The sequence below is a fragment of the Lissotriton vulgaris genome, chromosome 2_1 (genome assembly GCF_964263255.1).
Source record: "Lissotriton vulgaris chromosome 2_1, aLisVul1.2, whole genome shotgun sequence".
NCBI lineage: Eukaryota > Metazoa > Chordata > Amphibia > Caudata > Salamandridae > Lissotriton > Lissotriton vulgaris.
In genome coordinates, this window is record NC_141687.1 from 346,461,002 (window position 1) to 346,484,071 (window position 23,070).

Below are 23,070 nucleotides of genomic sequence, written 5' to 3' on the forward strand. Positions count from 1 at the left end.
TATCATGAGGCTGGACACAACGCTGCCTTTTGGCAAGGTTCATGCTTTAAAAGTGCCATATACATGCATAGACATACACACAAGTCAGCTTTGTTGCATGTTAGAAAGTAAATTCACTGCAGGTTGAGAGTTTAAACCAGTGTGTAGTATTTTGACCTTTGTCCTTGCTGTACACCTGACTGTATTGTTTTGCCTTCACAGCCCGAAAACCTAAAAGAAGGCTCCTCCCGAAAGGGCTGCTGATGATCTGAAACATACCATCTCCTCCTCGATTTAAAGAAGACCCTCATGTTGTAAGCAGCCCAAAATGTTCAACCTCATAAAAAAAGACAAAGATGGGTCGCGGAGAGAGAAAAAAAAAGAGAAAAAAGAGAGAATGTCAGCAGACGAGCTGAAAAGCTTGGAGGAGATAAGCATGCGACGGGGGTTCTTTCACATCAGTCGGTCCTCCAAACGGGATTCCAAAACCCGATTGGAAATTTCTAACCCGATCCCCATCAAGGTGGCCAGCAGCTCTGAGCTTCATCTGACGGACATCGACTCGGATAGCATTAGCAACAGAGGGAGTATCATCTTGGACTCTGGGCATCTGAGCACAGCTAGCTCCAGTGACGACTTGAAGACAACGGAGGAGGTGAATTTCAGAGGTTCTGTGCTCCAGCGGGCCGCCAAGTTTGGCTCCCTGGCAAAGCAGAACTCCCAGACACAGATGGCTCAGATAGTGAAGAGGTTTTCCTTCTCCCAGAAGAGCAGAGATGAGAGCCTGTCTGAGACCTCCACCCCCTCTGAGCATTCGGCTGCACCGTCCCCCCAGGTGGAAATCCGTGTCTTCGACCCTCAGGCCCGTGAACTCAATTTAACCAAAGTTCAATCTCAGCCACCACCTAGAGTCAAGGTGCCTGACGTGGTGGGTAAAACTTTTCCTGCTGACTTGAAACTTCCCCCTGTGTTGCCACCTCAACCCCCTGAGCCTAGGGAACTGGAGCTTCAAAGAAGAAAAACTGGTGACTTTGGCTTCTCTTTGCGCAGGACCACCATGTTAGACCGAGGAGCCGATGGGCAAGTCTACAGGAGGGTGGTCCACTTTGCCGAGCCTGGAGCCGGCACCAAGGACCTGGCCTTGGGATTAGTGCCAGGGGACCGGTTGGTGGAAATCAACGGCCGGAACGTTGAGAGCAAAGCCCGGGATGAGATTGTGGAAATGATCCGTCAGTCTGGGGACACCGTGAGGCTGAAGGTGCAGCCAATTCTGGAGCTGGGCGAGCTGAGCCGTTGCTGGTTGAGGAGCAGTGAGGGGCTGCGGAAAGAGGCTTTTGATGTGAGTATTAATGCTGTGACAGATCTGTTTTGATACATGGGCATGTAACCGTAAATTGATTGTCTTTCTTGCTCAGGTTGACTATTTAGTCCTTTTTCAGAGGCATGATGACACAACTCTACAGTTACAAGCCTAGGGGATGTTGTTTGAGGGCAGTCATAATGATCTGTCTAACAATATGTCTCTCAAAGAAATTAAAGTTGTACACTAACACTTTGGAAGCACCAGTGTTTGACATACAGATTTGACTGCAGAACTCAGCTGGAAACTACTTAACCTTGAAACAGACAATCTATTGGTCTTTTTAAGCAGAAAGGGCAGGTATTTCTCCAGAAGTAGACTTCATGTGTTTCGTATTCCACATAGAGGCTGCCTTTTTCTCATTGGATTAATAGATTGGGCAGAGTGATGTGGAACGGGGTGTGGCCCATGATACTTATTGAATGAGTCACTGACACAAGCACATTTGGATGAGATTTGATCACATTCAACTGCTTAGAAATGGGCCATCTCTGGAGAAAAGAAACCTCCAGCACTTTTTTACCCAGCACTGCATCCACATCAACAAGGATTGCATAATGTTGCTTCATTAGAAGATGTCTGGCTTGTTTATAAGACCATAGACCATCATTCTCTAGGTGATCCGTTCAATTTACATTTATTTGTAGTAAACCCCGGCATCTGAAAGCATCTGTGTGTGTTAACTGTCACTGTATACTAGCGCAGTATTTCCCGGGCTCAGCTCTGCCCCTGGCGGTGCCAGGGTTTCGTAGTCTTGCAGCAGCACTGGCACCATAACAGTGCCATCTACATCACAAGTGGGTGTTGTAATAACCCTCTTCCATCCCCAAAACATCATGAGCGGATGTCTGTTTACAAAGAATGTATCTTGTTGGCAGCTGCATGTTTGCTGTTTCTTTTTTGGTGCTGTTGTGAGAAATTTGATTGGCGTGTCTTTATCCAAATCTTAAGCCGTTGTGTCCTTTCTTTTTTAAATTAAGACCAGGAGAAGGAGGATGGCGTATCTCTGTTAGAGGAGCTTGAATAGATCCTGAAGCGAGGGGGTCTCCTGCAGGTTCTACAGTAAAATAGTGGGTGGGAGAAGCTCCCTACGGGCCTCAAAGTAACACAAGGCACACAGGCGCAGGAGGTGAAAGGGAGCTCACATAATCAAGTCATGCAAGTACAGGGGTGAATGAGACCCTTGGTGATCAGCCTCTGGGTGATCAGTTACTTTGTTGGTTTCTACCCCCCTTGTGTCCTCCACTCATGGTCCTGGCTGACTGCTGAGCCTGGGTACCACTGTGTCTGTGCCAGGGTGGCACGTAGGGCCATGGAGAGGTTGGACGGGTGGATCACAGGTGTTGGATGTGAAGGTGCATTTTAAGTAGCCCTGTGTTTGGCTTGGTGGTGGAAGAAGAGTTCTGCTCTGAGGCACCAGAGATGGAAGCATTTTCCGTCCTTTGCTCCCTGGCTCTCTGACGTACATCGCTGCCGTAAGGCAATATTGGAAGAACCGACTTTCATTTGTGTCTGCAGATAAGTAACTGGGTGTCTGTGTCCCGCAGCAGTATGGCGAACTGTGATACTAGTTGTTCCACATTCTGTTTTGTGAACCAGCTGTGCTTCATTCAGTCAGTTCGGTTGGGCTTATTGTAACTGTATGGCTTGGACTTTAAATGGAAACATACACACAACTAAGGCAAGATGTGCAGCCTACTGTGCTATTTTACTCCTAAACTTTAGGAGTAATGTGATTGTGCTAAATGGTCATGAGGAAGTTTCCAATAAGTTGCACATTTGTCAGTAGTGAGCAAAAGCAGGACGAGTCTGCACTGCAACGTATATGCTCGTGTCTAATGGCGGTTTTACAGTTTTAATGAGTGTTACCGCCTGGGTGTTACGTTAAACATTACTCTGAGCCGCATAATGGTGTACTAATAATCTTCACCCTACAAAATAGGTCAGCATTACCAGATGAATGACATACATATTGGCTGGGAGACATGTGGCAGTAAAGACTGCAGGAACACTATCTACAAAGAAAGAAGGCGTGTCCCTGAAGCTGACAGACAATTTACTGCTTTAACAAATCTAAGCCAACTCACAGTTGTAGTAAAAATTCCTTGATTTTAGTCAGGCTATGTAATGTGTGTTCTACAAGGAAGTGTTGTACATTACCTAAGCAGAAGCAAGCATCCATGCCTCATGAAATGCCGGAAAGATTTGCAAGAATGAGGTGCAAGCCTGCTTCTGCTTTAATAGCTTTCTTCTGCGGTCCTAAATTACAATTACAGGACGATCACGGTCACTTTTTTTTTAATTCGCTTTCTTTTAATTCAACACCTTTGTGAACATGTTCACAGAGGTTCTGCAATAGGGTAAAATATGAATCGCCTAACATTCTATGAGGTTAGATCATTTAGGTAAATAAATATACTATCAGTTTGAAACAATTTGTGAAAATAATTTACATTTTTGAAAAGCACAGTGACAGACATTTTTACTAACTAGTATTAAACTTGTTTAGGTTTTATTTTTTTTCTTCAAAGCAATAATTCACGGTGATTTTCACATTATTGTATCTTCTGTTTACGTTTTGACGGTTTATATTAACGTATTTATGGATCGCAGTCAGCGTCTTCGATTTGAAGGAAGGGGGTAGGGTGAGTGGGTAGGGCGGTGTTTTTGTGGTTTCTTAATTATTGTGTTGCAAATCTAAAAGTATATATTTCGGAGCAGCGATGACAGGTTTGTAGTGGACAAGGAGTTGGGCCGTTGGGGACTAGTATTCTTTTTTTGGAATATAACGCTCTACTGTTTTGAAACACAGGAGGTGGAAGTCGGATTGGGTTAAGGTATTGGATCACAGAAGTCCCCCCGGTTATAAATTGCTCAGGCTGTTATTTACTTTTATATCTGGAGGGAATGTAACGTGTTAGGGTACATATGGGAGTCCTTCCCTATATTTCAAAGTTGAAGTATAATTTGCAGTTAATGGGGTAGTGTGAGGTACATGGTGTTCTAGAAGATTGGGTGGTGGGGTGCGCAAAAAGGCTGGATGTCGATTTTTGGATATTGGTTAACTTGGACGTTATTATTTAGAACGGCTGTCTGCTTTGAAATTGTAGGCATTATATTTTTCTTTTTAATGTTTATTTAAATGCATTGGTTCAGCAGTTTTCAAGATGAATATTCGGCACATGTTCACTTTGAGACCAATAATATTGAATTTAAAAGGAAAGGAAACTATGCCGTGTAGCAAACAAAGTTTATTACAATTAAATGTAGTGTGTGTCAATATTGGTGTTATTTATTAAAATATCAAAAGTAAGTTGATCATTTGGTGAGGTTTGGGAAGGGGAAGCACAAAGACTTGAGCTGGAGAAGAATAAGGTCGGGAAGCACTGATCAGCCACAAGTGTTCTACGATTGGGATGTACTACTTACCTTATCCACAAATATTAAAGTATGTGTTGCAAAATGTTTTGATGGTGCAATATTGTCCCGTCTCTTTTAATATGCTGAGAACTTTGAACCAGCCATAAAAGGGTGGGGGTCTTTTTTCCCATAAGCAAAACAATAAGAAGTAGGACTCTTAAAAGTTGTGTACCAATAACACCATGTATATTCCGGTGGTTACATTGCCCTGCAGTTGGTGTTGCTTTCAGGAAACCGTGTGGGATCCTGCTGTGGCATATTGCTGCTAGTAAGGATGAGATAATATTGTAATGCACAAACTTTGGAGGAGGTTAACAGTAGCTCCTCATTGCTTAAATGTAGATGAAAATTCAAGCGTTATTATCAGTGAGTTTAAGACTCATCCATTCATGTGTACTTTTAGGTGACCTGGTAATTGAAATATTGAGCATGGCATACACTTTACCAGTTGGCTTGTGATGGAGTAGTGAACTAAATTGAATCTTTGAATCGCAATCAAAGACTAACTTTTACCAAAAGCGGGGATGTGCTCTGTAATAAGTTACCTACATTGAAAATGTTGTACAGTCATTTTTACAGTTGACTTCACAAATGAGTCAAGACTAAGATACTAAAAGGTAATTTCTCCCTAGCTTTATAAGTATTTTTCAATTGTCGAGGCAGCACTTATGATCCCACAGCAGAGTTCCTGATATCCTTATAGTGGACAACTTACAACTTTGCTTTAAGTTGTCCATTGTAGATGTCTAACGCCGCTCTGCATATCAATGTCAGAACTTCTATGCTCGCTACGTAGAGAGATTCAACTAGGTCTGTTTTTATCATAAACTATTAATTTAAATAATTTTAATATGTTCTTAGTTATTCCAATAAATCAGGAATTTTATATAATTAATGGATGGAAACAACATTTCTAATTTCGTAACATTCCTACTCCAAATGTATTTTATAAGGTATATTTCTCATGTTCTCTATTAACGTGCTCAACTCTATAACTTTAATTTGTTTTCTAAATCTTGAAGCTTAAACAATTCTCACCTTCTGTTCCCCAAACGTAGTGTTCTAAATGTGACTTAAATACGGAAAAACACCTATATATTGTATTCTCTATGTACAACTTGAGTTTCGAGATGAAGCAGGGAATTGCTTCCATAATCCATTTTTTCAGTGCTTAATTTGAGCTGGTGGATGCTAGTGAGGTGCACCAGCACTTATTTTTTGTGGACTGTCACTTATTTTTCCTCATCAGACATGAGGGAAAAACACACACACTGGAAGCAAGGTGGAAGAGAAAACCGGAAAAACGGTCATCAAGGGAGAAAGCAGAAACATGTAAGAGTGAGTTAACGGGGCAGTCCGTGTCTGGCAGTGGATTAAAGAGGCCTGAGGTGGATTGAAGAGTGCCCAGCCCTGGTATTCGGAGCTCAGACATTTAATAGCACCGGCTGGGTGTCTGAGCAGTGCTTTGGGCACCGACACTCATTCTTTTACAAATGAAGTACTGCTTGTGACCCTACAAACTTTATCCAATGAATGTTTATGCTAAAAGAAATATAGATTCAGTGAATGTCATGCTGCTGAAAAAGGGGGTGTTTTCTGCTCATGAAGTAAAATTTTAAATATGGGAATTAACTTACTTTTGCATCTCTCTTCTCGAGTTGGATGTAAGTTGTACTCTACTGCATGTCTTCCTGTGGGATAGCTTCAACCAGCCGACATGGCTCAGGAAGGTGGAAGGTTTCCTCTTTGCTTCCTACTTTTGTCTAGTTGTAAAGATGTAACCTCTTCCCAGAAGGAATCTTGCATACAGAAACAACTTAAGACCGCTAGGCTTTGGCAGTAGTTTTGTTGTATGCATCTGTGACTGGGGCAATGTCTCCACCCTCTTCCTGAATATATCCAGGCTCACATGTAGATCAGCTGAGGATGGTGCCTGCAAAGAAGATTCCCAGTGGGGACACAGAGTCCGCATGGAAGGACTTCACCACGATAATTCATTTATTAATTTTATCTCAGCCATCAAGGAACATTATTATAATTGTGCAGAGTACGGGTACAATAAAAGCAGTGGGCTTGCAGAGGAGTCAACATATAGTAGACGTTGTCCATGAAGTTTGTAGGCCAGGTCAAAGGGCTTATGTCCCTGCTGCAGTGGTCTATGCAGACCAGTTCTCAGAATCCGATTCTGCATTAAAAACTGAACTCATTTGAGGTTTGGTGGGCAGGCTGTGGTCCTGCCGTTTCGACCCACGCAGCGCCTCGATCATCCTAGTTGTGACTGGACTGCCTATTTAAAGTGTGTCCCCCAAAACAGCTTCTTTGTACGTGGTGGGAGTTACTTCAGGAGACAAATTATCCATGACAGCAGATCCAGCACGGTGGGTCTGTTGTTAGTAAGGTTATTTCTGAGGCTAGACCCCTCCAAAGCAGGGGCCAGTATTCAGAAATAACCTATCGAATGCCCCTCACATGCTGGGATTTTCCTCCAGTGCAAGAGGGATCTTTACTCTTTTCTGTCGAGAATAATCATGGTTGAGATGGCAGTCATAGACAGAAAAGCCAGCGGCAAATAAAGCAGCGTTTAACAAAGGTGTATGGCAATTTTTAAAATATTTTTTATTGGTTTTAGTTGTGCAGCCGGTACATACATGCATTTTCTTTTTTATTTTCTTTAAATTTTATTTATTCTGGTCAGCTGAAAGAAATTACAGAGTTACGCAGCATGAGTAGTCCATCGTGACATACAGCTTCAAAGTACAGGAATCTTACATTCATTGACATGTATGGCCCATAATAGATTATCATTTTCATATAGGTATCAGAAGCATCTCTAGTTTGTGTCCCCTAAATACCATAGTGCGCACTAACTGACCCCTTGCCCAAACTTCCGTCTTTGCTCCATGAGTCTGTTGCCGCAGCTGTTCTAGAGAAACTCCTCTGCTTGACACTCTAGCGGTGTGCTATGTGGACTTTCAGTCATTAGGTTGGGTAGAAATCCCTAGGTTTGGAGCCTGAGGTAACTCTTTTGCATACGTCTCCAGTGTCTATTTGCAATACGTCATGTCTGTGATCCACTCCTTAAATCTTGGATGGGCACCTACAACGTCAGCGTAGAGCAATGCGGCGTGTGGCCAGCAATAATGTCACAGCTAGAAACTTTCGTCTTCTAGCCAGCTTTATTTTGTGCAATCCCAACAGGCATACTAGTGGGTTGTGAAGTATCCTTTCTGCTAACATAAGCGTATGTTTACTAGTTACGCCGTGCCAGTATGGTTGGAGCTGTGGGCATGACCATGCCACTTGTAGAAAGTCTTCTCCCGAAGCGCCACATCTGTGGCACTTGTCCTCTGTTCGCAATCTGCACTTGTATAGCTTTGCCGGTTTGTAATATATTTGATGTATACATTTAAAGTGAATTATGCACAGGTTACAGTTTGGAGTGAGAAGCTTCAGTAACGCACAGCTGTAATCCCAGTCCTCCGTAGCGATAGGGCTTCCCATTGCCTCCTCCCACCTTTGAAGTGGCCTATTTGGGGGTTGATTCTGTTCACCCTGGATTGCGGCATATAACCGTGTTACTAAGCGCTAACGTGTGGGTGCTGTCAGTAAGATTTGTAGCGCGTTAAGCGGTGTCTGATCATCTGGAAATGGGGAGTATAGTTCCCTTACTGTCATACGCAGTCGCAAGTATGCAGATACCTTTAATGGCGTGCGGTGTATGCTGAGGGACGTAGCATCCTGTGAAAGAAATTGGCCATGTGGAAATATAGTGCCCATGGTGCGTAGTCCCATTTTCCCCAGTAAAGATAACATATTCTTCTCTTGTGTTACTGTTATTTGTGAATGATGAGAGATGGGCAGCGCTGGGGCATAGATCAGGAGTTTCTGTGCCCTCTTTGCCAACTTGTGCCATGCCTGCGATGTGCAGTATACTGTATGTATTACCTCTTTCGGGAAGTTCCTCCTTGGGTCGGATAGGAAAGTAATCCGGGGGTCGGCTTCACACTATCATGCTCTACTGCTATGTGCGGTATCTGGTGATGTGGATGTAGCCAGTAATGAGAATGCTGTGCCTGCACACAGTAAAAGTATAATTGGAGGTCTGGTGCTCCAAAGCCCCCTTGATGGTAGGGTCTGGTCAGAACTTTCAAACCCACTCTCGCCTGCTTCCCAGCCCAGGTCAGCCACAGCATGGCTGTTCGCAGTTGTGCAAAGACTGCTTGTGTGAGCCAGATTGGTATGTTCATAAATAAATACAAATATTTTGGCAGTACAGCCATCTTCTGTATAGTGATCCTATCAGCCAATGAGAGCAGTAGTTTGAACCTTCGATCTATCTGGTCCTCCAGTTTTGCCAGTGCTCTGCCATAGTTCTCTCCAAGTACGGCCTCTGGGTTACGGTGTATCCATATGCCAAAATATTCTACAGATTGTCTGCCATTGTTATGGGTAATCCAGATTAGGCCTCGCTATAGCTGACGTAAGTGGTATTACCACAGAATTGTCCCAATTAATACTGAGACCTGAGTAGTGCTTAAACCTAATATATTCTCTTATGAGTGGGTTTAAATTACGACCCGGATAAGTTGCATTAAGAACCATGTCATCAGCATATAGCGAAATAGAGATCGGACGCAGCTGAAATTGTAGGGCAGATTCTGCATGCTTTTGCCGTATTTTACAAGCTAGTGTTTCTAGCGTTATTGTGAAAAGAAGCAGCGGCTTATCCTAATCGGGTCTGGGCTCTGTGTATGGTAGTGCTATCCAGCATAAAAACGGTTCAGGGAACCCAATCCTACGCAGCACCGTAAACATGAAGGGCCATTCCACTGAATCAAAAGCCTTTGCCACGTCCAATAGGGCCGCAGCAGCTGGCATATCAGGATTCAAGTGGTTGAACATTGCAAATATGGTCTGTATATTTTGCGTTGTGGATCGTGACGGTATAAATCCGGCTTTGTCCGGCAAAATTAGATGGCGTAGCAGAGGCTGTATTCGCATTGCAATAATTTTAGCTAATATTTTAGCGTCCATGTTTATTAACACCTTGGCTGCTGTGGTTATTTTTCCCCTGTGCTGAAAAATGTAAGGAGCAATGTTACATGACGAGCTCAGCTCGTCATCAGCACACGACCACCGTGGCTGATGACGAGCTGAGCTCGTCATCAGCATCGAAGGGGTTAAAGATAATGGGCGGTAAGATTCACACTTTACTGGGAAATGTCTGGTTTGGGGTAGGGTAATCCGGAGCGTCTCTTGCAAGGAATATGGTAACATGCCATCATCGTAGGATTCCTCATACATCTCCACTAGGTGTGGGAGCAGTAAATCTCTAAATTCTTTATAAAACTCCCCAGGGAGTCCATCCATATCTGGAGCCTTGTTATTAGGGAGGGAATTAATCGCTTCTTTTATCTCCTCTTCAGTGATGTGATGGCAAAAATACTTGCGATGCTCATTCGACAGCCATGACAAGGCAATATTCCCTAAATAGTAGCATATCTCAGGCGTGGAAGCAGTGGGTTGCGCAGAGTAGAGGCGGGTGTGAAACTCTGAGAAGCAATCTAGAATTGACTGGGTGTGTGGGTTGGTCTTGCGTGGTCACGATCTGGGTTATTAAGGTTGACGTGTGTCTGGGTCGAATTCTGTGTGAGAGAGTATGCCTCGGTCTGCCCCCTCTCCGTACATCACACAGACCTCCTTGAGGTCAGAATTGGCACGAGGTGGGCATCCTATCGTATGGCATCATCATACTCTACCTACGCCAGAGGAGTAATGCCTCTTATTAGGCGTGGCACTCTTTACACTCTTAATAGTTCCATTAAAGACAGCCAAGGACGGTATGTGATTGTTCACGCCAACTTCAGTGGCACCACCTTAATTATTGTCACAACACATGGTCCTAATACTGATGACCCGTCCTTCTTTGTGCAGATACTGGCAAAACTGCGCACCCTACCCCCAGCAACTGTCCTCTGGTGTGTGGATTTTAACAACTGCATAGATTCAGCTCGGGATAGGTCAACCGAAATTGAAAGATATGAGAAGCAAGCGGCAAGGGCTCTAAGAGACGGTATAGACAAGTGTGCCCTGCTAGATGTATGGCGACAGACACCCAGGTCGGAAAGAGGGTACATGCACATCAACTGCTCATAACACGTGGTCTAGAATAGACTATTGGCTGGCCACACAGGATATTTGTACATGGACGACTTCTGTAGAACACATGTCCAAGACACTGTCAGATCATGCACCTGTTCGACTGGCACTTGCCATCCCCACACACACTCCACGGCAGTTTACATGGCGTCTATAACAGGGCGCACTTAGGGACCAGGTGTTTCGCTCCAAACTGTGCCAGGCAATAGTAGAGTACTTTGACCACAATGTAAGATCTGTAGGTAGTGCAAAGACACTGTGGGAGGCCTTTAAGATGACTATTAGGGGCCATTGTATTAGTAAACATGCTGGTATACTAAAAGACATTCAGCAGCAATTGGCAAAGGTGGAAAGAGAGATACGACAATTGGAGGTGGAATATGAGGCTACACAGGACCCTAGGTTACTAGTAGAAAGTAGACACCTATCATGACTTAGCAAATTATGAGATAAAATATATTTTGAGTATATACACTGCACTCACATTCTTACCGCCATACAAGTCTCTGTGGGGCCACGTAAAATTATCTTGCTGACTGTGGTAGCAGAACCACTGTACTCACTGTGGCGCAGAGCAGAGTTGGGCAGAGATGGGGTGTCAGGGGCGCAGCAGTGCCTTCCTGAGGTCGAGTCCACCGCCCCAAGGTAGCTCGCCGCCTCGTCAGTGGTGGAGATCCCGGACGTTTTCTTCGCCCTGCAGGGAAGCTGTGAGGCGCGGCCCGCTGTTTTTCAGGCATCCCGGTTCCGTGAATGCAGTTTCCTCCCTGCTGGTGGTTACGCGCTGGCCTGTCGCTGCACACCTGCACTCCGTGTCTTACAGTAGTCGTCCCGCCAGCTCAGAGCACACCTGGCACCAACCAATTCCATGGCCTTAGCTGCCACACAGTTACTCCCTCACCTCTCAGGGAGAAGGAGCTCCGATGTCGAGAGCTCTGTGCAGAGTGCTCCTGGGGATCCTCAGATGCAGTCCTTCCTCTTCTGAAGGCGGCTGGTCTCCAATGCGCCTGTTCTTTTCCTGGGAGACGCGACTCACCAGCTCAGCAGGGCAGCCGCCGCAGCAGCGCGTGATCTGTGTCTCGGCTATCCACCTTGCAAGCCAGCTGCTTCGCATTTTGGCCCCTTGGTATAGGCCCTACCTCCGCAGTTCAGCCGGATCGCGCCAGCAGCAGTTCTGGGCCGACTCGAGCAGCGATAAAGGGGTCCACAGGTAGCCACGATCTTCCGGTCAAAGATGTAAGTAAGTAAGTAAGTAAGTAATTGCAGTTAGCAGTGTGTCCGCGCGCTGTACCGCTGAGGAACCCATCCTGGCCTGTTCCTGTGAGGCGCCCACTCCTGGGCACCCCAAGGTGAAGCCAGGCATCCTTAGCGATTATGGCCGGTGTAGAGATTAAGCAAGCTATTGCCCAGATTTGCAGCGTGGGACCCATGATTAGAGTAGGCACCGTGGCGAGAATTATCGGGTCCGCGGACATTGAGCCCAAGACCCTGCCACAACGGGAATTGAACCATGGTCCCGGGTCCAATCTCTGCAACAGGGTCTGCGATCTAACCAGTGAGCCACACTTCTCCACTACACATGTAGTACCCTACAAGCTCGGGTATTGCAGGATAGTTTCAGGATATGGCTGCGACCGGAGGAGCTCGCTCAAGAAGCGGCCATCTTCCGTTGTGGCTAGGTTCCCCCCCACATACATGCATTTTCTATGTACATCATACATTAGAAGATTAGGCTCTGCAGGTTAATTTGCAGTGGTCATTGGCAATATTTTTGCTTCGGTCCATGTTGTAGTGCGCCACTAGTGTGCAGCGCTCCACTGGTCTCCGCTCTTAGGACGGGTCAGATCGCAAACCTCTGGTCAGGTCTGGCTGTATCCATATCTCCTTTCAGGTTCCCGCCTCTATTGCATTGGCCACTGAGCAGCCAGTACATCATTCTCATGCCTCCTGGCAGATTGCGCTGCAAAGTAATCTTCTAGTGGGGCCCATATATCTCGCGGCCTGCTGGTGGCTGGTATGAACAACTAGTATTCAGTCAATTGCTCCTGACAGTACGCAACGTCCGCTATCCAATCATTGACTTTTAGCACAGCTTCCTACCCACTAGTGCCTTACTACCCAGTGTTTTACCAGCCGGAGCATCATTGTAAGAAGCTGTGGCAACCCGGACGCAGGGGCGTAACGGAGGCCCCCGGAAACCCTGCGGTGCGGGGGGGGCCCCCATGGTTCTATGTTTCAGAGCGGGCCCCCTCAGCTCTTAAGGTATGCTTGTGCATGACTGACAGAATGCGTGCAGTGTGCCATGGAAATAAGAAACAGTTAAACACTCGGGAAAGCCACTCCACTTTCCCAAGCCGATAAAATACTCAGAAAAGCAACACTGTTCAGGTTAAATCGCTGGCAGACAGAGGCATAGAAAAAGGTACCCTCATGGCAGAGGCGTAATGCAGGCCCCTGAGGTATAGGGAGGGGGCAACCCTTCAAGGGGGAGGGGGGACATTGAGCCCAAGGCTAATAAATATCTGTGAGAGCCTGGGTCCCTCGTGACATTCTGCAGGGAGGATGGCATCATTTTGCGATATGTAACTGCAGGGATGCATATGAAGCGGGCCTTTGTGATTGTGGGAGCGGTCAGCGGCATTGGGCACACCTCAGACTGCTGTCCAGGAAAAGCAGCATCTGGGGGGACAGCATACTTAGCTCCACCTCCCTCCTTGAGATTCTTAATGTAATACACACATAATTTGTGACGAGTTTCTGGGCGCAAAGTATAACATCACATGAGTAGCAACTACCTGCAGGCAAATGTGGCAGTGTGTAAGCTGTCAAAATTTCTTATGATGTCTGAAAACTTTGTGAGATGGTGCCAGTCAGCGGTCCCACAGACTCACTGCATGCTGTCACCGAGGTCAAAGTCGCAGAAAGCCACAAACTTGCATGGTGACCCCTGTTTCCTTAGGGGTTCCAGGTTGTCATTCAGACACTCTGTGAACTGGAATGCTGGGACATAGTTGTGCTGTGTCCTCCGGGCCTCCATCATAGCATTTGCCAGTTTTAACATAGTCACAATCTCATTCCTGCCTCATTAATAGTGAGGTGGGAGACATGCTTTTTAGGTCGAGCAGACCTAAAAAGCATGCGAAGCATGCTTTGTCTGCGAAGGCATCTTTTGCTGGCGTGTCTGGGGGAATGTGAGACAGCGATCGCCCACACGCTTCGCTGTCTCAGATTCCTCCTCGAGGGCGAGCACGTCGCCGTGCACATCCCCTGCCTCGCATTCTCTCTCAATCACACACAGTCACGCATGCGCACACACATTCCCTTGCGCACACACGCACACACTCCCGTCCCCCCCCCCCCGGTCCCCCCGGCATACACACAGACTCTAACTTCACATCAGCCCTGGGACCCACTCACCGGCTGCGCTCTTCCGGCGGGGATCCTCTCGCACTCTGCTCCTCACAGCGCGTCTCCTCTTCTGGATCGGGGCTCCCTCAGGTCAGAGGAGCCCCGCAACAGGCGCCACACTCCTCCTTCTCCCCGGGCCCCCTCCTGGGGACCCGGGCTACCCAGGACCGGCAGGGCGCTCCATTCGCCGGCAGGCCTTCTTCTCCCGGACCTCAGGAGGCGGGACTTCCGGTCGACCGCGAGCGGATTGGCCGGCCGGGCAAGAGCTTCCGGGTCGCCGCGGGCAGCGCGGCGGCCCGTTTTCAGACAGGCAGGCGGCAAGGCAATCCAAATATCGGCGTGGGCAGCCGAAGTAGAAATAAAACGGCACATAAGCTAGGTGGGCTCTCGCAGACTAAATACCAATTTAGTGGGGCAAATCCACGCCGGGTGGGCACCAGCTCTCAACATTAAAGCGATCTTAGCGCTAAATACGATTTACAGCGATACGGGCAGAAAATGAGGCGCTCTTCCAGGGCTGCAAGCCCTAAAGCGCTCCCAAGGCTAAAAGTGAAATTAAAGCGCTCCTAGCGCTAACCTTCCCTAACAGGAACATATATAATTCATTTCCATTCTGTCACTCCTTTCTCTAGTCCCTCATTTCACCTCCCATATCACCAAGTGCAACTATTTGTCCTATTCTCTAGCTCTTTGTATTTCTGTCTATACATCTATAACACCATCTTTCCTTTCTTTGTTTCCACCTCTGTCTTCCTTTCTCCATCTCTATACCCTTTCTTTCTGGCTGTAAACACCCCTCATTCTCAATTTTCCTCTGTCTAGTTCTTCCTCTCTCTCACTCCCTACTTGTTTTCCTCTCCTTTGTGTTTTATTCTACCCATGTTCTCTTTTCCCTTCTCTTTTCCTTTCTTTCTCTCTCACGCTAGATATTCCCCTCTCTCCTGTATCTCCCTATGAGCTCTTTCTTCAGTTATTTTGATATTTCTCGTGTCATTATTCCTGCTCTCATTTAGTATCTCTTTGGAGTTTAATTTGTGACTGTAAACCTTCCCCTCCCTCCAGTCGTGTTCTCGCCTGTCCGTCTCACTCACTTCCCTCTACCCCTTGAAATCTTCTGTGCTCTTTACTACACCTAATGTTATATTCTGTTGCAATGCAATAGGTCTCACTTTTGCGAAAGTTTAAGCTATTAGCATTGTAAATGACAATGCCTTTTATTTATGTTTTAAAAGCAAAAACATAAATAAAAGGCATTGCCATTTACAATGCCAATAGCTCTAACTTTAATAATGCGAGACCTATTGCATTGCAAATGCTTGTTTGAGAGAGGTGCACTGTATAGTTCAAGAGGCTCCTCTGCAAAGGGAGCGGAATGTCGCTGCTCAGTGGAATTAATGTGCTTCAAGATGCCAGTTTTGTGCATCAGGCACCAGGACTGCTCTAAATCACCTCTCGAATGCACCATATAATGAAGCAGCATTGCATGAAAGTTATAAGTTGTATTCCTGTAACTTTCTTTACAATCATTTCAAATTTTTGAAACATGAAATGTATAAATTGCTTGTGTGATACAAGCTAGGATGATGTTTTGCCTACCATTAGCTACAAACTCTGTTTTCAGCTAGAGGTTGTTGCGATTGTTGTGTTGGGAACTCTGGCCAATGTGCTTTGTCTTGTAAAGGCCCTTTATATGGCAGCATGTTTCTTTGGCATTATTTTAGAACATTTTGTGGTTATGCAAAATCACTATGAGCCACTAAATTCTATTTTGTGTGTAAACACCTTTGTACATAAAATAGGATTACTGTCTGTCCTCAGTTTGTGGTAGTTTGCACCCACAATTTGTGGCAGAAAAAACTGAAGTAAATAGCAGGAGCAAATTGTGCACATGTGTTGCCTGAATATGCAGGAATGAGGACTAACAGTTTGTTATATGTGTTATTCTCTACTCCTGTGTAATTGGGCAGGGTTTGCAAATCTACTAACTGGCGAACATTATGCTGTTGCTTGTCTGTGATTGCACAATTTGCAGCCGTGAAAGTATTTCCAGCACGAAAACGGCCTTTGGGGCAGATTTATAATTTTTAAGTGAAATGCCACATTGCTACACTGTGTTGCACATGAAAAGGAAAGGAGTACAGAGCAATTTATTATTAAAAATGACCCGCTGCTGCTCTCTGCAGACACAATTCCAGTGAAAGGCTGGAGCGCAGATGTGATATTTAAGACAATTCTTGTATGGTAAGCTCTTTTTGAGAGCAGTTTTAACTGCTGCGAGCAGAGTTTATTGAGCAAGTTTTGCCTGGAAGAGAGTTCCTGTTTAGTAGCCCCATTAACTGAAAAGGTCGGGACCCGGATGCTTCACTAGCAGGTTTGGTTGTAATTCGGAAGATTCTGTTTGAGTTTTGGTACCCACTAGTGAGTTTTATAGTAGGGAATTTTACTTAAGTTTACTTGGTGACAAGCTGAATATCTTGGCGTTCTGGAAGGAAATGTATGTCAGAGCACGTTTTCTTCATATTCAGTATTAGATCAGTATTGGTTATGAAGGTAACCATGCTGTATGTAGGTACGTCAGTGGTGTCAGTCAAATAATTTATATAGCGCGCTACATACCCAGAGGGTCTCAAGGCGCTTGGGGAGGGGTGGGGAAATTATTTGTCGAATATCCAGGTTTTAAGTTGTTTTCTGAATGCTAGGTGGTTTTGGGTGAGTCGGAGTTGAATGGGAAGTGAATTCCAGGTTTTGGCCGCTAGGTAGGAGAAGGATCTACCTCCCATGGTGGTTTTGTTGATGCGAGGAACAGCGGCAAGGGCTTGGTTGGAAGATCGAAGCTGGCGGGGGGGGGGGTGTAGAAAGAAACTCGCGTGTTGAGGCATTCGGGGCCAAGTTCGTAGAGTGCCTTGTGTGTATGGGTGAGGAGACGGAATGTTATTCTCTTATTGACAGGGAGCCAGTGGAGGTTGTGGTCTTTACGCTGGATGTCAAGTATGAGTCTAGCTGATGTGTTCTGGATGCGTTGTAGTTTTTTCTGAAGTTTTGCGGTGGTGCCGGCGTATAGGGTGTTTCCGTAGTCAAGGCGGCTTGTAACAAGTGCGTGGGTGACCGTTTTTCTGGTTTCGGTGGGGATCCAGCTAAATGTTTTTTTGAGCATGCGAAGGATGTTGAAGCAGGATGATGAAACGGTGTTGACTTGTCTGGTCATCGAGAGTGAGGAGTCCAGGATGACGCCCAGGTTCCATGCGTGGTCCGTCGGTATGGGTGCTTTTCCAAGGGCCGCTGGCCACCAAGAGTCGTCCCAGGTGGAGGGGGTGGTCCCTAAGATAAGGACTTCTGTTTTATCTGAGTTCAGTTTCAGACGGCTGAGCTTCATCCACTCTGCTACTTCTTTCATTCCTTTATGTAGGTTGGTTTTGGCGGTGTTAGGGTCTTTGGTGAGTGAGAGGATCAATTGGGTGTCGTCAGCGTAGGAGATGATGTTGAGGTTGTGTTGGCGGGCGATGGTCGCGAGGGGGCTCATGTAAACGTTGAAGAGGGTAGGACTGAGTGAGGATCCTTGTGGGACGCCACAGATGATTTCAGAGGCCTCTGACTTGAACGGTGGGAGGCGGACTCTCTGAGTTTTTCCGGTCAGGAACGAGGTGATCCAGTCCAGTGCTTTTCCTTGGATTCCAATGTTTCTGAGGCGTTGTAGCAGGGTGCTATGGCATACTGTGTCGAAGGCTGCGGAGAGGTCAAGGAGGATGAGGTCGACTGTGTCTCCGTTGTCTAGTAGTGTTCGAATGTCGTCCGTTGCTGCAATGAGTGCGGTCTCAGTGCTAAAAATAGCCCCTGCAGCTTCATGGTGTGGGGTTGCCCCCAGCTCCACAGGGACCACAAGCACCAACAAAAGCATGTTAGGCACAGTGTTGTTGGTGATGTCTTCAATTTTCATGTAGAAATTTTCCAGTAATCCCTCATTTGTGGACATGTATATGCCAGTGCACGACAAATATAATTGAATTTTCATTCTTAAGCACGGTTAATAATCAGAAGTTTGCATATAAGTGATGGAAAGTTGGCGCTGCTAGGCGAGGCAAGATGTTTTACACAGGCCAGCAGTCTGGGGGAAAGTTATTTACCTGGGATAAAATGTATGACATTTCTCTGTGATGTTGATGTGGGGTTCACAGGTGTAAAATACCATCCAGGACACTAGATTCCAAAAGGAACTATGGGCATATGCAACCGTTAAAGCCTATAAATACATAAAGATAAATACAATTAAGTGCCAGAGTGTATTTATTTATGAGCTTTTTTTAAAGGGCGCTGTTACCTGATGGGGCTTGCTGGAAATTGTAAGGGAGGTGAGAGAGGAACAATTTAACCTTCTTTAGCTGGATAAGACAAAAAGCTTCCAGGATTGGGGTGGCACATCCCTGCAGACTTCTATGACAGGTTCTGCGTGACAAAAAAAAGGTGCAGTCACACTGCCCTTCAACGCCTTGGATGGCAAATGATCACTGCGCTTTACACAGGGATTGGCACAGCTTTTGGGCACCACTTCAAAGGTGAATACTATCCGGTTCTTTAGGTAGTAGAGGAAGGAGGTGTTGGCCCATTTCACTTAAGGCTCCTAACAAGATGGCACTGATGACTTTATGTAAGCGAGGAACCCAGGACTTTAGAATTCCTGCTGTGGTAACAGTATCGGATCCAGTTCCAAGTCACCACGAAGTTCCGCAAAGATTTCATACACTGGCAGTCTTTGTCCTGAGATCCGAGGACGCCTTGAAGACTGGCACACACTCGCAGATGAAGGCAGACATGCCAGTGGCCGTCCTGGAGCCAGTCTGCAGTAAGTTTGGGTGGCTTTCGTATGCCACACATGGGTCATTGTGACTGACTTAGGGTTCTGGGGTGCCAGCTTCTCTTGCGGAGAGGAGTCTTACTGGCATGTAGTCATTTATTGTGCCATTGGAATTTGCATAGTGCACCTTTACTTATTGATAAGGCTTTACAGAGCCGACCGCACCAGTTGTCTGTGTCTCATTCGTGCCCCAGCAGTCTATCTGCCTGTCAAAGGACAGATGTCTGGTACCAAGATTCGTGCCACGCCAGCCATGAAGTGTATAAAGAGAATGGACTTCAGCTGCAATCCTCCACGTGTCATCCCCCACTGCTATTTTGAGACTATGACTAGGGATTTATTAGTTTTGCCTTTATTCCACCATCTTGCTTCTAGTGTGTTTCAAATAAATGTGTAAAAAAAAGGAAAAGCATGTGCAGCCAAAGAAAGCCCAGCAATTACTTCACAGGGACACAATGACTGGACACCAGCTGCCTCTGGACACACATGAATAGACAAATATGAGTGTGTCTCTTCCCTAGTTTCACAGCTCATGTTTGTGTACCACCCCTCCCAGTCATCTTCGTGCTACAGTGGGCTTCTGTATCTAGTAACAAGTAGTAGTGAAACAATCAACATAAGTACTTTCAGTTGGACCAGCATGATAGTTCTTCTTAGTAATTCAGTTCAGAAGTAGGAGTAGTGAGTTTACGTGTATAGGGTGTAGTCAAGGCTGCTGAGGCAGTTGCGCGCTGGTTGAAAATGTGCAAGCAGCACCTACAGGAGAGAAACAAGTGTAGGGCTCACAACATATATCAACTATTTAAAGTGAACAACCATAAAAATGGAAAGTACTTGACTTCATAGCCTGCTTCTGTTTTAAAACCGGACATGTGAAGATCTTGAGAGTGGTCGGTTTATGCTATTTTAATACTGGTTTATCCATTACGCTGTGTGTTGCACTATGTACCTTAAAGAAGCCAGATGACAAATGAATGTTTGTGGAGACCACATTTCATATTTTTCACTGCAGAATAAAATTAAGAACTTGTTGGGTTATTTGTTAGAACTGTTCTATCGTGCGAGATGGAATGAAGTGATGTAATGTATAGTTTTGCATTCCGCATGTGGCTACATCAGTGTGATTTAACTAGGATAGACAATACTTGTGAACTTTATATGTTAAGCCTACAGGACTACATTGGTGAATCTCTCCCCAGCACAAATGCCTTGAAACTGCAAGTGTCGGGTAGTCTTGGATATCTTTCGGAACAGAAATCATTCTCTCAAAACTTCCAGCGTCCAGAAAGGAACACACACTGACACAGTCATTTTAGTGTGACAGCAATCTGGAATTCTCTTTCACTGAATCTGTACATTTCATCCTCACTGTTGACTTTCTAGAAAGAGTTGAAACTAGTTATTTTGCAAGGAAATTAGTTATCCTGCTGCAACTAAATTCTCTTCCCTGATTGTATCCCCTTCTTTTGTCTGATTTGTATTCCCACTCAACTTTCTTTTTTTTTTTACATGGGGCCAACAGAGCTTTTCATTGTCATACATCCAAAACAAGCCTACAACTCCTTGATACCTTGTGCTGGACTTGGACCTTTATGATCATAACTCACTGCCACACTTTAATACATGTGCAGCGTCATTAAGAAATTAAAATGACCTGCTCAATACCCATCTTACCTGATATACTCTATAATTTGTAAATTGTAAATGTAAATTGATACTTGTATAGCGCACTACTCACCCGCAAGGGTCTCAAGGCGCTTGTACGAATACCGCTGTGAAACCCATCCTGGCTTTCCCTGTGAGGCGTCCACTCCTGGGCACCTCCAAGGTGGAGGCCAGGCATCCTTAGCGTTGTGGGGGCCGTTGTGGAGATTAAGCAAGCTATTGCCCAGAGTTGCAGAGTGGGACTCCCTGATTGGAATAGGCACCGAGGCGAGAATTATCAGGTCCGTGGAATTTTGAGCCCAAGACCAGCCGAGGCGGGGAATTGAACCCTGCATCAGGGTCTGCCGCTCTAATCATTGAGCCACACTTCTCCTATTCACTTTATCAAAAGCAGAGGAGAGGTCCATAACGTACAGATTAAAGCATTCCTCTACAGCAGTGGTTCTTAACCTATGGTTCGAGGAACCCTGAGGTCCGTGAGGGCTATCTAGGGGGCCGTGACTGTTTTACAAAATTAAATATCAAAATTTATAAACTAAAATGAATTAAGTATATAGAAGTTTGCAAAATTTGAAAACTTTTTATATATTTGAATGTGATTTAAACAAAATGTTTGAGCATTTGTTTGGTATATACTTGTTTCTATATTTTTGTGTATAGTTTTGAGGTTCAAATTGTAGAAATTGCATAGGCAGGTGGTCCCCTGCTTACAGTAATGATTCATTGCAGGAGCACAGAAGTCAAAAGGTTAGGAACCGCTGCTTACACCTTTTTCTTCATAAAATCCACATTGGCAATCAACAATTATATTTTTATGCTCTTCTTTACTACTAGTCCCCAAGTCGCCTGCCTTCCGCTCCAGTTTTTCTTCCTCGCTCCTCTTTCCTCCATGGTTCCAAGTCTCCCATCTCAAAGCTCTCCTTCCTTCCTCCATTTACCGTTCCATATGTTATCACAATACCTTCTTCCCCAATACCACCTGTTCCTGCATTTTTCTTTTTTTTTTTTTCTTTTGTTTTTGCTTCTTCGGATTTTCTCATTTACTATGCTTCGTTGCCCTCCTGTTTACTGCCTTTCCTGTGTATCCCAATTTGACCCCCTCTCCAGTTTTCAATGGACCCTTGATGCACAGATTTGTTTTGAAATTTGTATGTATTCATAGATATTCTTTTTGATTTGTAACCGTTTTGTAACCGTATTTTGTATATGTTGTTCCTTCCCAAAAATGTCATGTGGTAATTTTACTTTATCTTGTAACTTTCACACCATGTCACTATAAAGCGTTGTTAATGGCTTCGAGCTATTCTTGCTATATGAAACTGCACACATAAATCACTAATAAAATGTCCACAAGCTTGGGTTTTGCTGCAGAGATTGGAATAAACGTCATTCTTAAGTCAAAATCGTGATCACATGTTGTGTGCAGTAGCTAGCAGGAAATTAGAATCTTGTAAACTTCAAATGCAAAGTGTGTATTTTCTAGACTTCTAGCATTTAACATCTACATTTTCTATGTTTGGACTTTGCTGCTATGCAACCAACGTTCAAGTATCACTTGAACGCAGATGTCCACAAATATTTTAAGGTTTTTACCTGTACATATGCACACATCGGAAAACAACAGCCTTAAGGGGCTGTGCTAAATGTGTGAGTTTTGCTGCATTCCACTGCAGGCATCTGGAGTTCTACCTCTGTACAATGGAATGTTCGAAACCACTTGAAGCTGAATGTTGTGAAATATAGGCATGTGTGCATCACAGTAAGTAGTGTTATTTGGAGTGAAGTCTTAGGAGGCGTCATCAGATGTTGGCTTTGGATTTTAAGCATAATGCTAGCGAGTGTAGACCCAGCTGGCCTGGGTTCAGAAGAATGACACCATCCCTGAATGTGAGCATCATTTTTTACCACTGTCCTTTTGTTTGACTAATATGTTGCAGTAAGAAAGACCTCACCCATGTACATGTTGAGTCATCCAAGATAAGGAGGCTGGGATCCCCAATAGGGCTGTAGGATCCGTAACCTAATCACCCTTGACAGGAATTTGAAAGAATGATAATGATTCTGGATCACTTGGCTGCAATTCAGTCGTTTTGGACATGCAAGGCTAGTCATTCATCCAATGTCTTCTGGGTAGGTTACTCCCTGCGGACCAGTTTTGTGCTACTTATCCATGGCGGGACTGACGCCGTCATTTGCCCCCTCAAAGCCACTACCACAGAGCCATATGAAAACA

General features: G+C 45.2%; 1 protein-coding gene and 1 long non-coding RNA gene across 9 annotated transcripts in view; one reads left to right on the forward strand and one right to left on the reverse strand.

The window, feature by feature from the left end:
* The window catches only part of LOC147730321 (uncharacterized), a 280,470-nt gene that overhangs the window by 108,721 nt on the left and 148,679 nt on the right, over window positions 1–23,070 (reverse strand). The window contains exon 4 of the long non-coding RNA XR_015308375.1: window positions 6,397–6,692. This is a non-coding gene — a long non-coding RNA (uncharacterized LOC147730321). The remainder of the gene's footprint in view (window positions 1–6,396; window positions 6,693–23,070) is intronic.
* MYO18A (myosin XVIIIA) overlaps window positions 1–23,070 on the forward strand; it is a 778,205-nt gene that overhangs the window by 51,794 nt on the left and 703,341 nt on the right. For all 8 annotated transcript variants that reach the window (XM_086955115.1, XM_086955123.1, XM_086955114.1 and 5 more), the window contains exon 2: window positions 202–1,318. In XM_086955115.1, coding sequence (XP_086811241.1) covers window positions 308–1,318 — 1,011 coding nt within the window. In that variant the 5' untranslated portion in view covers window positions 202–307. The remainder of the gene's footprint in view (window positions 1–201; window positions 1,319–23,070) is intronic.